This window comes from Lycorma delicatula, chromosome 5 (genome assembly GCF_047948215.1).
Source record: "Lycorma delicatula isolate Av1 chromosome 5, ASM4794821v1, whole genome shotgun sequence".
Lineage (NCBI taxonomy): Eukaryota > Metazoa > Arthropoda > Insecta > Hemiptera > Fulgoridae > Lycorma > Lycorma delicatula.
In genome coordinates, this window is record NC_134459.1 from 83,575,241 (window position 1) to 83,588,874 (window position 13,634).

The 13,634-nt window shown below is 30.0% G+C and overlaps 1 protein-coding gene across 6 annotated transcripts in view; it reads left to right on the forward strand.

Moving 5' to 3' along the window:
- The first annotated feature begins 350 nt into the window (after positions 1–350).
- Positions 351–13,634, forward strand: part of Adar (Adenosine deaminase acting on RNA) — a 112,594-nt gene continuing 99,310 nt past the window's right edge. For 4 of the 6 annotated variants that reach the window (XR_012756493.1, XM_075366531.1, XM_075366530.1 and 1 more), the window contains exons 1-2: positions 352–574; positions 999–1,054. Coding sequence is in view for 3 of the 6 variants with exons in the window: in XM_075366531.1 (XP_075222646.1) it covers positions 496–574; positions 999–1,054 (135 nt within the window). In the remaining 3 variants the exon portion in view is untranslated. Of the gene's footprint in view, positions 575–998; positions 1,055–13,634 lie in introns of all 6 variants that reach the window. The other 2 variants (XR_012756494.1, XR_012756495.1) reach the window with 2 other exon arrangements.

Genomic DNA, 13,634 nt, shown 5'->3' on the forward strand with positions numbered 1-13,634 from the left:
ACGTAGTAAAAAATAGTTATAAGAAAATGTACGATTTAATAATATGTAGTAAATGTTAAGTTTAGAATGAAGAATAAAATTTATAATCTACATTAATTACGAATGAATTGTTTTATTTTATAATATAGAGTTAAATTTACAACAAAAAAGTTAATAAATAACATTTAAATGTATTTTGCTGATGTTTTAATACATAAAGTCCAAGTTTTGTGCTTTATATTACAACCAAATTTGGAAATAATTTTTAATTATGACCTTCAACAAACAAAAAAAGAAAAAAAGAAATTTCATAAAAAATATTGCATTTTTATTAAAATAAAAAACACTAGTAGTACAGTGTTATTATTAAAGAATGTTATAATTTTTTGTTGTGTACACGGTCAATGCTGAGCTATATGTCCTGTGGTGCTGTTGTTGTTGAACCTTTATGAGTTAGTTCGTGTTGTCAGTTCTTGTATTCTTGTTCAATCGTTAAATACTTTGGGCAAGTTGAATATGAATTCATCTCGTGAAACTAAAACATTACCATTTAGAAATATGAATTGCTTGTCGGCGGACACAGTTGATGGTACTGGTGCGTTAATATTGTGTGTTAAAGTTTATACATTTTCATCAAAATTAATTTCCTTAACGTCTTCATTGTGTGGAATATATTGTATTTTGTAGAGCTTATTGTTGTTATGCTAACGTGTTTATATTTTTGTAGATATTCATTTCTGAATTTAATCTAGTTCTTTTGTATGTATTTCATTATAATTAGTCAAAGATTAATTTCAGAATAACTTCTGAAATATTCCGAAAACAATTTCTCAGTTTAATTTTCATGTTTATTTAATTATTTTACATTATATTAGATGTAATATATTCTTTCTGTTCTACATAAAAAAGTACCCAACGTCTTAGTAAAACATATCCAACAATTAGTAAAAAACATATCCTTTTTGATGTAACTTGTATATTGAGGTACTGAACATGATATATCTTGTTTTCTGTTTCAGTTTTCTTAACCCCTCCCCATTCGGCGCAGAAAGTAAATGAATGTCCAAAGAAACATGTAAGTAAATATCAGTTCTGTAAATCTTAATTCTATGAGATTAATATTTGATAATAGCATATATTTATTTTAAGTTACTCAAATAAAATCCTGACCTTAACATTAGTAGTTTTCAATTCACATCTATTGTCAAATATAATAAAATTCTCTCCCCCAAAAAAAATTATGTACAGAAGGGTAATTTTCTGTAGAAAATATAATTTTATATACACAGAATAATTTTTGATTTTCGTAAAGGATGAATTCTGATATTACCTTTCCTTTGCCAAGTTTCTTCAATATCACCTTTTTTATTTTTTTTTTGTGTTTGCTGTGGAAAAATTTTCTTCCCCAATTAATATATAATAAGACCAAATTAGCCATATTTTCTCGTATAAATAATCTGAATCAACTTTATAGAATAAATAAAATTTAAATCAGAATTATCAAAACTCGTATATGAAACAACAAATACAAAGTAACATAACCACAAATTACACATGTAGTTATAGTATTACAGTCAACTGCGAATAAAAAAAATCTCAACTGTCAGAAATTTCAAAATTTTTCTGATTGTTTATAAGTTTGATAACACTGCATATTTGCAGTAAACTTGAAGTAAGTCTATGAGCGTGACTCTACAAACTGTTTTGCTTATAGATCAGTGCAAAATTAAAAATTATGTAATTGTTTAATTATATCCCTAAAATGATTCACAATCCCTAAAATGATTCACAATGTTCTTTTTTAATGAAAAATGTGATGAATACTGTAAATGGAAGAATTGGCATTTCCCCTTGTTTATCAGTTGTTGAATTCATAGAATGGTTCTTTGAAGTGATATCTAATTTTATTGTTAACTTATCTTATGATTTTAATAGAAGTAAAAGTGACCAGAAATAAATTTGTTTATTCTTTTTTGGAAATGTTATATATTATTTACAAGTTAACTTAATCACAGGACAGATTTTTAATTTTATTATCTATTATTAAAATGTTGGTACTTGCATATTAATGTCACCGCAGGTACAGCTTTATTTAAAAACAAAGTAGTCAATCGGATTTCGGTGGAAAATGGACCGATATAGAGTTTAACATAGATTCAAAACAGTCTCTTTATTAATTTTAATAATTGGTTTTATATTTATTTATTTTATAAATATAATTTAACCAAACTTAACCTTTGCTCGTTAAGCTTGACTAATTAACAGGAGTGTTTTTTTTTATTATTTAAATAATAAATAATTGCAATAATTACTGAATTTATTAAATAAATACTCAAAAAATTACAGTGTTAATTAGTCAAGGTTAGCGAGCGTAGGTTAAGTTTGGTTAAATTATATTTATAAAATAAATAAATATAAATAACCATTTATTAAAATTAATAAAGAGACTGTTCATTTTCCACCGAAATCCGATTGACTACTTTGTTTTTAAATAAATCTGTAGCTGCGGTTGCGTTAATACATAAGTACCAAAATGTTATCATTGAATTTAATTTTGGAAATATATTGTATATATTCGAAAATTAAATTAGTACAAGAATTTTTCAACATATGGATCACAAGATCAAGCCTTGTAATTCATCCTTGAAACTAAGAATCTCTTTCATACAAAAAAAATGAAAATGCTAGTTTTGAACTATTAAATTGTAGCTTAACTCTGTAATGAACTTTAAACATGTAGGTAAATGGAAAAGTAAACTGTTAAACCATGTGAAAGAGAAGTTTTCCAATCACATGGCATTTGGATTTAGACAATAAACATACTTTATATTAGCTTGATAATCATAGATTCCTAGTTTTTTAGAAACAAATTTTGTTAAGATTTTTATTTTGGCTAGTTTTTTATGATACTAACCTACTAATTATGTTATCTAACATCAAACTTTAACCTAACTAAGACTGTTGGCAGTAAAAGTATTGTTACACATAACCTGTTTAAAAGACTTGTGTCTAAACGATTAGTTTGTGAATTTATGCAGCAAAGTTCACCTTCAAAAATCAACTAAATTTGTAGTTAGTATAAACACTAGTGTAAAAAAAAATTATGTACATAAAAAAAAACAGTGTAAAAATACAGTGTAAAAAAAATTATGTACATAAAAAGTATAAACCATCATAAAACTGACCCTCACAAACACTAAGTCAAAGATAAAATTCAGAGACTAGCTTTATGAACTGTTTGATATCAAAACTGGACTGTGCCAAGGTGATGGGCTCTCACCACTAATTATTAAACTGTGCTGTAAGAATGGTAATGATGGAGTGGCTCAAAAAATGCCCCCAAAAAGTAAAAATAGGCCAAAAAATCAAAACAAACTATCTTGGTTTGCCAATGACTTGGCACTGCTAGCAAACATCAACAAAGCTAAATCACTGATATTAGAACATTGCAAATAAAATTTGCTTCAAAATATCATTCAAAAAGACAGAAATTATATGCCCCAAAATCCAACATAATTAAAAAAAGTGATTAAAAATTGTAATAAAATCAAAATAGTAACTCAATTTAAATACCTCAGAGAAATAATAACAAACAACCTAAATGAAAAAAAATCCAAATAAGAAAAAAACAAACTAATTAAAGCTCAGAAATTAACCTGGCACACTAACAATAAAAAATACTTTTCAATAAACACAAAAGTAAGACACTACAACACAATTGTAAAACCAGAAGCCACTTATGCAGCAGAAACACTCTTCCACCTGAATGAACTATCGCGATGACAGACAGATTCCAGAAAGTGAAAAGAAGAATTTGCAAAACCTGCATCAATAAAAAGTACTAGACAGGCAGTGGCGGATTGTGCCCAACAAAGTGTTAGAACCTATCGCTGGTAACCATGCTTAAGAGAAGACTAGGATTCGTTTTTTGGACATGTCATGAGGATGCAAGATTCAAAACTTTCTGAAACATCTAGTACAGTACAATCTCAACTTGAAAAACACCAAGAAAGGATGCAGATGGATCAGAGAAATAAGAGGATCTGAAGGAAGTTGGCCTTACACCAGAAGATACCTCAGATAGAATTAATTAAACTAGAAAATTAAGAACAGAAACACTTGCAAGAAAAAACTCACAACATGAACATTTTCAACACTAGTAAGTGCACAAAGATCGGAACATATGATAAATTACTGGGAGGACTGCAAGGCCCAAAGAGACTTAGATAATAGACTGACTAAAGTGATCGATCCTATGCAGTCATAAAAGATGATAGTAATAGTAATAATAATAAAGTATAAATGATTGTGATTAAAATTTTATTTACAATAAAACGGCTGTAATTAATGTACATAATAGAAATTCACTTTGCCCATATTTTAAAATTATATACTGGTAAAATCATGTGTAATAACTCTAGTTAAGATTAGGACAGATTCCAAGCTGAAAATAGTTTGTTCTATCAATTTATGTTACTTTTTTTATCAGATATGTCAGATCTAAAATTATTTGTTTGTTAGCACTAACACAGCATGTACCCACTTCGTTTTCACAAATTTATCAATTTTGCATAAGAATCTAACTGAAATAAAAAGTTATATAGCGAAAGTGCGCGCGCTCCTGCTTGAACCTCATCTTACTCTTCGGACCATAGCGGAAGAGCTAAACATCTGGAAAGACCCGGAACGTACAATTCTAACAAAAAAAATAAAGCGCTGAAAGGTGTGCTCTCGTTTCGTTCCACACTTCTTGACCGAAGAACAAAAACACGTGCTTCTTGCATTCAAGACTTTGTTGAAACTGCTGTAGCGACCATAATTTTTTGCAAACAATTATAACGAGATGAAAGCTGGTGCTACATGTATGATCCGCAAACAAAGCGTCAATCTGCTACTTGGTTGAGTCCTGAAGCACAAAGACCGATGAAAGTCAGGCGGCAAAAAAAAAGTGTGAAAACAATGTTGATTGCATCCTGATTCATCATGACTTTGACCCAACTGGTCAAACCGTGAATTCTAAATTCTATATGAAAGTAATGAAATGCCTGATGCGTTGAATCCGGTCTGAGTACCGGGATCCGGATATTTGGACTCTTGCACGACAATGCCCCGGCACACATGGCAACAGTTTTAACATGTTATTACACTGCAAATCAAATCACCGTCATTCTCCAGGACATTTGACAGGCTTTATCGGCGCTGAAACAAGAATATGACTAGAGAAGGGTTCTATGTAGATGGCTGATGTGAGTAAATTTGTTTATCTTTAAACCTGTATTTTTATTTAATTTAGTTCAGGAACTTTTCAAGCATACTGTGTATATTCATAATATCCACAAGCTATTAGTCAATAGCATGATTTATCCCTCGCATATTAACTGTTATAAACTTTAGGCAGCACTGGTATGTTATGGGATAGAATTATTAATCCTTTTCATCTTCTGACTTATATACAAAGTTCCAAAAGTTGTTATTCATGCTTATCAAGAAAAATGTTTACGTGCAAATTTAAGGCTTTTTGTCAATTCTTTTTTCATGTGACATTTAATAACACCAATAATAGTTGTTTAAATATAAATAAATATAAAAAGTGTGTGTTTTGTTATTTACTAAAATGTTTAAGCAAGTTTTACCTAGTTTTTAATTAATTACATATGGACATGAAGCATAATTTCCTTATTTTCCCAGAATAATTGATACATGACTCACTATATTATCTGCATACAAAAAATAACAAAGAATATATCATTTATTACTTTATATTAGTATTAATTAGGCTATATTGCTACAAAGCAGTAAATTCATTCTCTGAAAAGAGCAAAAGTTTCTTCAAATGCTCTTTTTGTTACAAATTTGTTCAGTGCATGACAGTTTTCATTTTTCATTGAAACTACTAATATTACTTACTTTTTCTACAATTAACATTGGTTTTACATACTGTAACTTTTTATTCTATTTTTCATTTAAATTTAAGTGGCCTTATACTCGTATGTATATGTTTAAAAAATACTTTGTCCACTTTACTCTGACTGATACATATGCTGCAAATTTATCTCTACATTTGAATGTCAAACTAAAAAAGATTGATTGTTAAATTTATTATAAATAATTTTATAACTTTTTTCATTTTTTATCTTTCATTTTGTGAAAATGTATTGGACTTTTGTACTCTTAGAATTTCAATTTTTTGCTCAAAAAATTAGAATTCAATTTGAAACTTTACAGAAAGCTTTCAAAAAGTTTGTAAATCTAAACATTTCCCCAAATCTTTTGATAAATGAAGCACTTACAATAAAAGGCTCAATTACATTCCTAAACATTAAAATCTCTATTGAAAGTAAACAGTGTTAAAGGAAAGTAGAAATAAATTTCCATACAGGATTTTTTTACTAATTTCTGATGGTTTCAATTAAAATAAAAATTATTAATATGTAATATATATTTACTACAGATAATATTGTAATATCTCACAGTAAAAGTATGAATTAAGGTAAACATTTCTATGAACTTGCATCTTTAAACCCTGTTGATAGGTACAAAAAGTTTTAAAAATTCTTATGCAGTTCTGTGCAAGAAGATGACTTTTTGTTATTTTATTTTGTTTCTACGTTTCAACTTGCAGCATCATAATGCACCACAACTTACCCTGCTCAAATCTTTTCAACATTAAATTGAGAGTATCTATTACTCAACCAACCTTCATACATTTTTTTTCATATCACAATTTCAGATACACTATTACTACTACAGCATATCTAAATTTCAATGAAAGTGATCCAGTAGTTATGAAGATTTTCAAGCCACAAGATTTTATACATAGGCCTGTAAAAAAAAAAAATTAACTCAAGAATGACTCAACCTTTCTTTATCATATTTTCAAATGCACAACCTTAGATACACTACAACAGTATATCTAAATTTTAATGAAATTGATCATATAATTTTGGAAATTTTCAAGCCACAAAATTTTATAATAGGCTTGCGTATATACATATATATATATATATATATAGTCACATGTTCACAGTTCGATTAGGATATAGAGAGATTGATAATTGAAAATGTTTATATGATTACAATTTGTTATTTTAAGAACATAAGTAAAACAAGACAAATCAGTAATAATAATGATTGTAGTAATATTAATAAACAACTCAGTAATAATCAGAATAATAACAGCAAAGAATAATAATAATAAAAACAAACAGTGATTACATACAAAACAGAATATAAAGTAATCATTAGGATTCATTTAGAGGCAGTTAAACAGTCAAAACCAGAATTCACTCCCATTGACAAAAGATATTAGTATGACTGCTAATTTTAGCACTTTTAACCATTAATCTTGTATTAATAACAATAGTACAATAGATAAGACAAGTATAAAGTTTTTTTACTGCAAATACCTTTGGTGTTCACATATAAAACTACCCTAACGATTTATGAATGAAATTTAGTACATTATCACTTATAGTCTAACAAAAACTCATCGAACCCCTTCTTGTTTTCATGTACTGGAATTACTTCTGACGTCACCTTAATCATGTCAATCTTGTACAAACTAGAAATTCGCTTTTTCACTGTCCTCCTCACAGAACACTTGCTTCAAACTCATTTAATAACTCCTCACTTAGAACTCTATCGTAGCACTCTCTTGCAGACTGACTGTCTTCCGTGGAGTATTTATACTCCTATTCTCTTGAGTTGCAGGACCCCGGACCTAATTCGAAGCATGAGAATGATTGTCTGCTTTCACCCATTGTGGATTTTTACCCTGGTCTGGTAACCCCTTTTCACTCAAAACATAAAGAAAATTCATTTTCACCCACCCAACCCTACACATGTGACTGAAAGTAATAATGTACTTTTCATTGAACACTACCTCAAACTTATTTTTGACCTCAATTGAGCATAATTCAAGAACTACTTGACCAATTTTCATATGCACAACTTCTCAAAGACACTACTACAGCATATTAATTTCAATGAAATCTATTAGTTTTGGAGGTTTTCAAGCCACAAAACTTGATACAAAGGCCTCTATGTAGGAGTACACAAGGTGTTCATTTAAAAGAAGCTCCATCACTTAGTTTAATAGTTTATTGGCAAACACTTATAAAATAATGTATGGAAGGTGTTGAAAATGACATCCATCCACGTGCACTTTTCAACACATTTGATCATGTCCTGGCTACTCTTGTTATCTGTACCCTGCACGACCCTTGTCTTATTTCCTGGATGGCACCGTTAATGTTTGTCTTCAAATTTCTGCAGCATGTGTGGATTGCTCCTATAATCAGTCTCTTAAGTAACCCCACAAAAAGAAGTCTGAACTAGTCAGATCAGAGGTCTTGGTAGCCCTTTGGAAATGATTCTTCCACCAAAAAAAAAATCCTATATCCATATTAGTGCAAGCTGTATGACAAGTGACACTGTCCTGTTGCAACCAGCAGTCACTCTCATCCTCTTGTATTAAGCCTATTAATTTTTAAAAAAACAAGGGTTCTGTTATTCATTGCCTTGAAAACACACACCATATGCCTATTTTTTATGGGTAGAGGGGAGATTCAAAAAACAATGTGGGTTTTCAGTATCCCAGGTCCAGTAATTCTAACCCACCGGTTTGATCTAGTGGTTAGTGCATGTTCACAAATCAGCAGATTTTGAAGTCAAGAGTTCCAACGTTCAAATCCTAGTAAAGGCAGTTACTTTTATACACATTTGAATACTAGATCACAGATACCAGTGTTCTTTGGTGGTTGGGTTTCAATTAACCACACATCTCAGAAATTGTAACCTGAGACTGTACAAGACTACACTTCACTTACACTCATACATATCATTCTCTGAAGTAATACATGTCAGTGATTCCTGAATGCTGAACAGGAAAAACAGGTGCAGTAGTAACCCACCAAGGTGAAACCATGCCTTCTCTGTAAAAAACACTTAATCAAAAATGTCAGGGTTACCTCTAATAAAGTTCTTGAACCATTGACATTAGAAAACCCGTTAACCATAATCAGCATTCTCCTCTCTGCAATCTGAGGTGAACCTAGTAAAATTTTTTTTGTCGGCTCAGTCTCTGCAAAAATTTATGAGGAGATCTTGTAATTGGCACTTTTAATGTTCACAAAATATTTTAACTAACATCTGAATAACACTCTTCACTGGTACTTCCTTCTCGAATTTCTCTCTGAACTTTCACCAACACAAAATATGAGGTTTCATCTCTAAATAAGATTCCATCACAAATACACATTCTTCCACAGTTAACTGCTTTTTAACAAAAAATACAATATTAGCAAACTTGTTCAAAAGCCAATGCTTGACACATACTGGCAGTATTCAAACCCCACTCCAGCTCCAGCCATACCAACATCTTCCACATTATTTTACCCATCTCACACCAGTATATGCATTTAGTAAAAACTACTGAATGATGCAGCCTCTTTTGTTGAATATTTTGCATACATATATGTATGTATATATATATATATAATTCTAGCAAATGGTATTTTCATATTCCTCATACCACAAAACAAAGAAATTCATTTTCCTCGCCCTCAACTCCCATCATGCGACCAAAAGTAATACTGCACTTTTCTTCAAAAAATTTGGTAAAAATAGCTTGGAAATTTTGCATATTCTTCCAAAAGAATTATAAATATACCTTTATTGCTATACCTATATTGTATCACATTTTAATATGATTTATTGTCTATTTTTAATAAATAATAGATAAGTATGTATAATTAATTTTATATATATATATATACATGATAATTAGAGATTACGTTGTATTTAACTATTAACTCTCTATCCAGTTACATTTAATAAATCTTTATGAATTATTACATTTAGGGAAATAAAATTGTATATTTTTTGTCAACATTTGAAACAGATAGAAAAGTACAGCTAAATAACAAAGAGTTGTTTAAAATTCAAACATTTACTTTAAACAGTTGTTTAAAGTTAAAATTCAATGTATAGCTTTTTTTAATATACTTCATGTATACATCTGAGTTGCTTTGTAGGTTGGTGTTAATATCTGTGTAATCCGATTGATTTATTAATATAGTTTTAATGTGTATATAATTAATTAAGAGACAAAAAAAGAGAAAGACAAGCTAAATTCATCACTTTTCAATTAGAACACATTAAAGCAATATAGATAATGCTTTTTGAACTTTAAAATCCTGTAGTTTTTATTTTATATTACAACAGTTAAAAAAATTGATAAAAATTAAAATCTTGTCATTATCTAATATAATGAGAAATATAAAAGTTTTTTCATTACTTATATAAATTATCAGCTATTTCTAATAGTCTTTACTATCTCTTATCATTTTAACTTTGGTTGTATCTCTTCCTGTATATATATATATATATATATATATATATAATATATTTGTTATCTACATATTTGAAAAATACAAAGGGCAAAAACACCAAGAGTTGTTTTTGTTCACTACCATTTGAACCTAACCAGTAGTTCATAACATATATAGTACAACTTTCCCTGGAGGCTTTATACTCCATAAATATTTTCACATAGAAAACATCAGAACAAGAGCAAACTTTTACAAGATACTTTTTGTGACAGATATGTTTTGATGAACTACTGTTATTCTAGGCTACTCCAGGTAGGCCTAACTTTACAACCTGTTTTAAACTTTTTTTTTTAATTGAGGAGGCAATGCGAAAAATTTGAGAATACAGTTGTTCTTGTCACCGGATGAATAGTAGAGATATAATGTACGGTTCTGATTATATAAACTATGGTGGGGTCAATCAGCTGACTTTTTTGCAGATAAAATCTATTCATGTTGATGGAACAAAATCCTCAATTTAATAAAAATTAAAAAAGAGAGCATATGATTTTATTCTGTGGAGAGAAGAGCAATAGGTCTATAATTCATATATGTGATGCATTGTTGTAAAGATTTTTCTTATTTTACAATCATCAGAAAACTTACTGTGGTGTAGGTAAACATAAAACGAGTAAGTTAAATGTTTGAAAAAATTATGAGTATTACTCTTTGAAAATAAATGCAGGGATAAGATCAGGTTTAATGATGATTTTAAATAGAGAAAAGATGTAGAACAAAAAGCAGGTATGCAAAAATCAATTTCAGATTACATTAGGATTTTCTATACTTTATGAAACCTGTAATTACACCCTCTAACTTCTATTTATAATTCGCAAATAATAATTATATTTAGAATTGAGCATTAAAGTCCATATGCTCATTTTTCTTTTTTTTGTTACATTTCACTGCTTCTGTTAATTATTTATCATAGTTCTTCTACCCATGGAGACTTAATTCAACTACAAATTAGCACCAAATAATTACTACATATATATATATATATATACACAACACACACACACACACACACATGAGGTCTGTAAATAAAGTAATGAGACTGGTTCAGAAAAACTTTTTATATTCAATCCAATTATACATGGACTCTTTCAGCTTTGAAATAGTTTCCTTGGGAAGTCACGCAACACTTCAAACGGTTTTCAAGCCTTGTTGGAACTCAGAAACCGGAATATCCTTCAAATGGTTGGTTACATTTTTTTTATGTTTTCTACTGTTCCAAAATGGTGTCCTTTGAAGTGTTCTTTCAAAGTCGGAAACAGTTAGTCGCCAGTTGTGCCATATCAAGTTTCTGATTTGCTCAACATTATTGTCACTTTTTGGCATTAACTGTCTTCCAGAGCATGGATCGTCCACAACTGATTCCCTGCCATCTGAAAATGCTTTAAACCATCTAAAAATTTGGACTTGTGACAGCGCATAATCTCCATACGCTCTTTTCAATTTTAAAAAAGTTTAACACAAAACTTGATTGCACAGTGTTGCTCATAATTAGTATCACTCATTTTTATAACACGACAAAAACTCATTTCACGAAAAATTTGTTTACACCTCATGTGGCAACAATAGACTAAAAATATTAATACCTATTACAAATCAGCTGTTCATATAACCATATGTTTACTAGTAACTTTTCAGTGTGCCAATTTGGCTGCCAAAAAAAACTAGTCCCATTACTTTATTTACAGTCCTCGTGTAAGTGACACACACACACAAGTATATTAGTGTACTTGTTAATTTAGGTATTTCTTTATTAGACATCTTTTCCACTTGACTATTTTAGGAAGATTGTGTAGTAAACACTCATGAAATGTGTTTTGCTAAATAAACAAACCATGGTTAACATTTTCCAGATTGATGTTTACTAGTATGTTGAATAAAATTGCCAATTTAAATTAAACGTTCTTCAATCTTCAGCTTTGCTACCCATTGGCTATTTAAGATAGCAGTCAGCCCAGAGTTAATGAAAGTTTTTAAATTTTTCATCTTTGCATATGATATCTGTTATTTATTAGTTATATCAATAGTATCATAATTGACTGAAATGACTGTGTACAAGATACGTAAAAAAAATGCAGAATTTTTAAATTTCCCATGCTGTGTAAGTCCAATTGTCATAATTCTTTTTTTGTTGTTTTGATACACTTATGTTTACATTGGTAGTCCTATTGGATGCTTAGTTTAATATTGGCTGTCAAAAAAGGTTACATGTGTTTTGGTATGGTCGGCTATTTTTAACTTGTTGAAAAAATGGAACAAAGAATTTGCATGAAACTTTGCTTTAAGAATGGAATGAGGTGCAGCAATGCATTGGAAATGTTTAATGTTGCTTTTGGTGATTCTTCTCTGAATAAATCAAAGTATTTACAAGTGGGACAAACAAACATTTCCAAATTATTGCCATGAAGATGATGAGCACCTGGACATTTCAGCACATCAACAATTGATGATAACATAGAAAAAGTGAAGAAAATGATTATGGACATCACCAAATCAGTATCAGAGAGGTTGCTAATGATGTTGACATATCATTTGGTTTAGCTCATGCCAAGTAATATGTTTGAATGTTTTGGGCATGAAACGTGTGGCAGCAAAATTGATTCATTTCAACCAAAAACAGTACTGAATGAACATTCCTCAGGAGATGCTAAATGAAGTGAACAATAATCCTGAATTGCTCAAACGGGTCATAACTGGGGATGAAACATGGATGTATGGGTATAACATTGAAACTAAGGTCCAAATGTCCCAATAAAAGCTTTGTGAAGAGCCAAGACCAAAAAAGGCTTGTAAAGTTTGATAGAATAGATCAGAACCTTCATAGGTTCTGATCACTGTGTTCTTGGATTTCAACATTTAGTGTATCATGAGCTCTTGGCCACCAGGTTGTACGGTCAATAAGGATTACTACCTGGAAGTTCATGTCATTTGTATGAAGCAATTCAAAGAAAACACCAGGATTTGTGGCGAAAAAATCCATGGCAATTGCACCATGATAATGTGCCTGCTCACACTTCACCACTTATTCATGAATTTTTGGCCAAAAATAACACTGTTATGGTGCCTCAGCCTCCGTATTCACCGCATTGGCCCCCTGTGACTTTGTCCTATTTCTCAAGATGAAAAGAACCATGAAAGATGAAGTTTTGGCAACATCAAAGAGAAGACAGAACAGCTGGAGAAGCTAAACACTGTACAGAAAATTGCATTCCAGAGTTGCTTTGAAGACTGGAAAAAGGACTGGCACAAATATATTGTATCTGAAAGGGC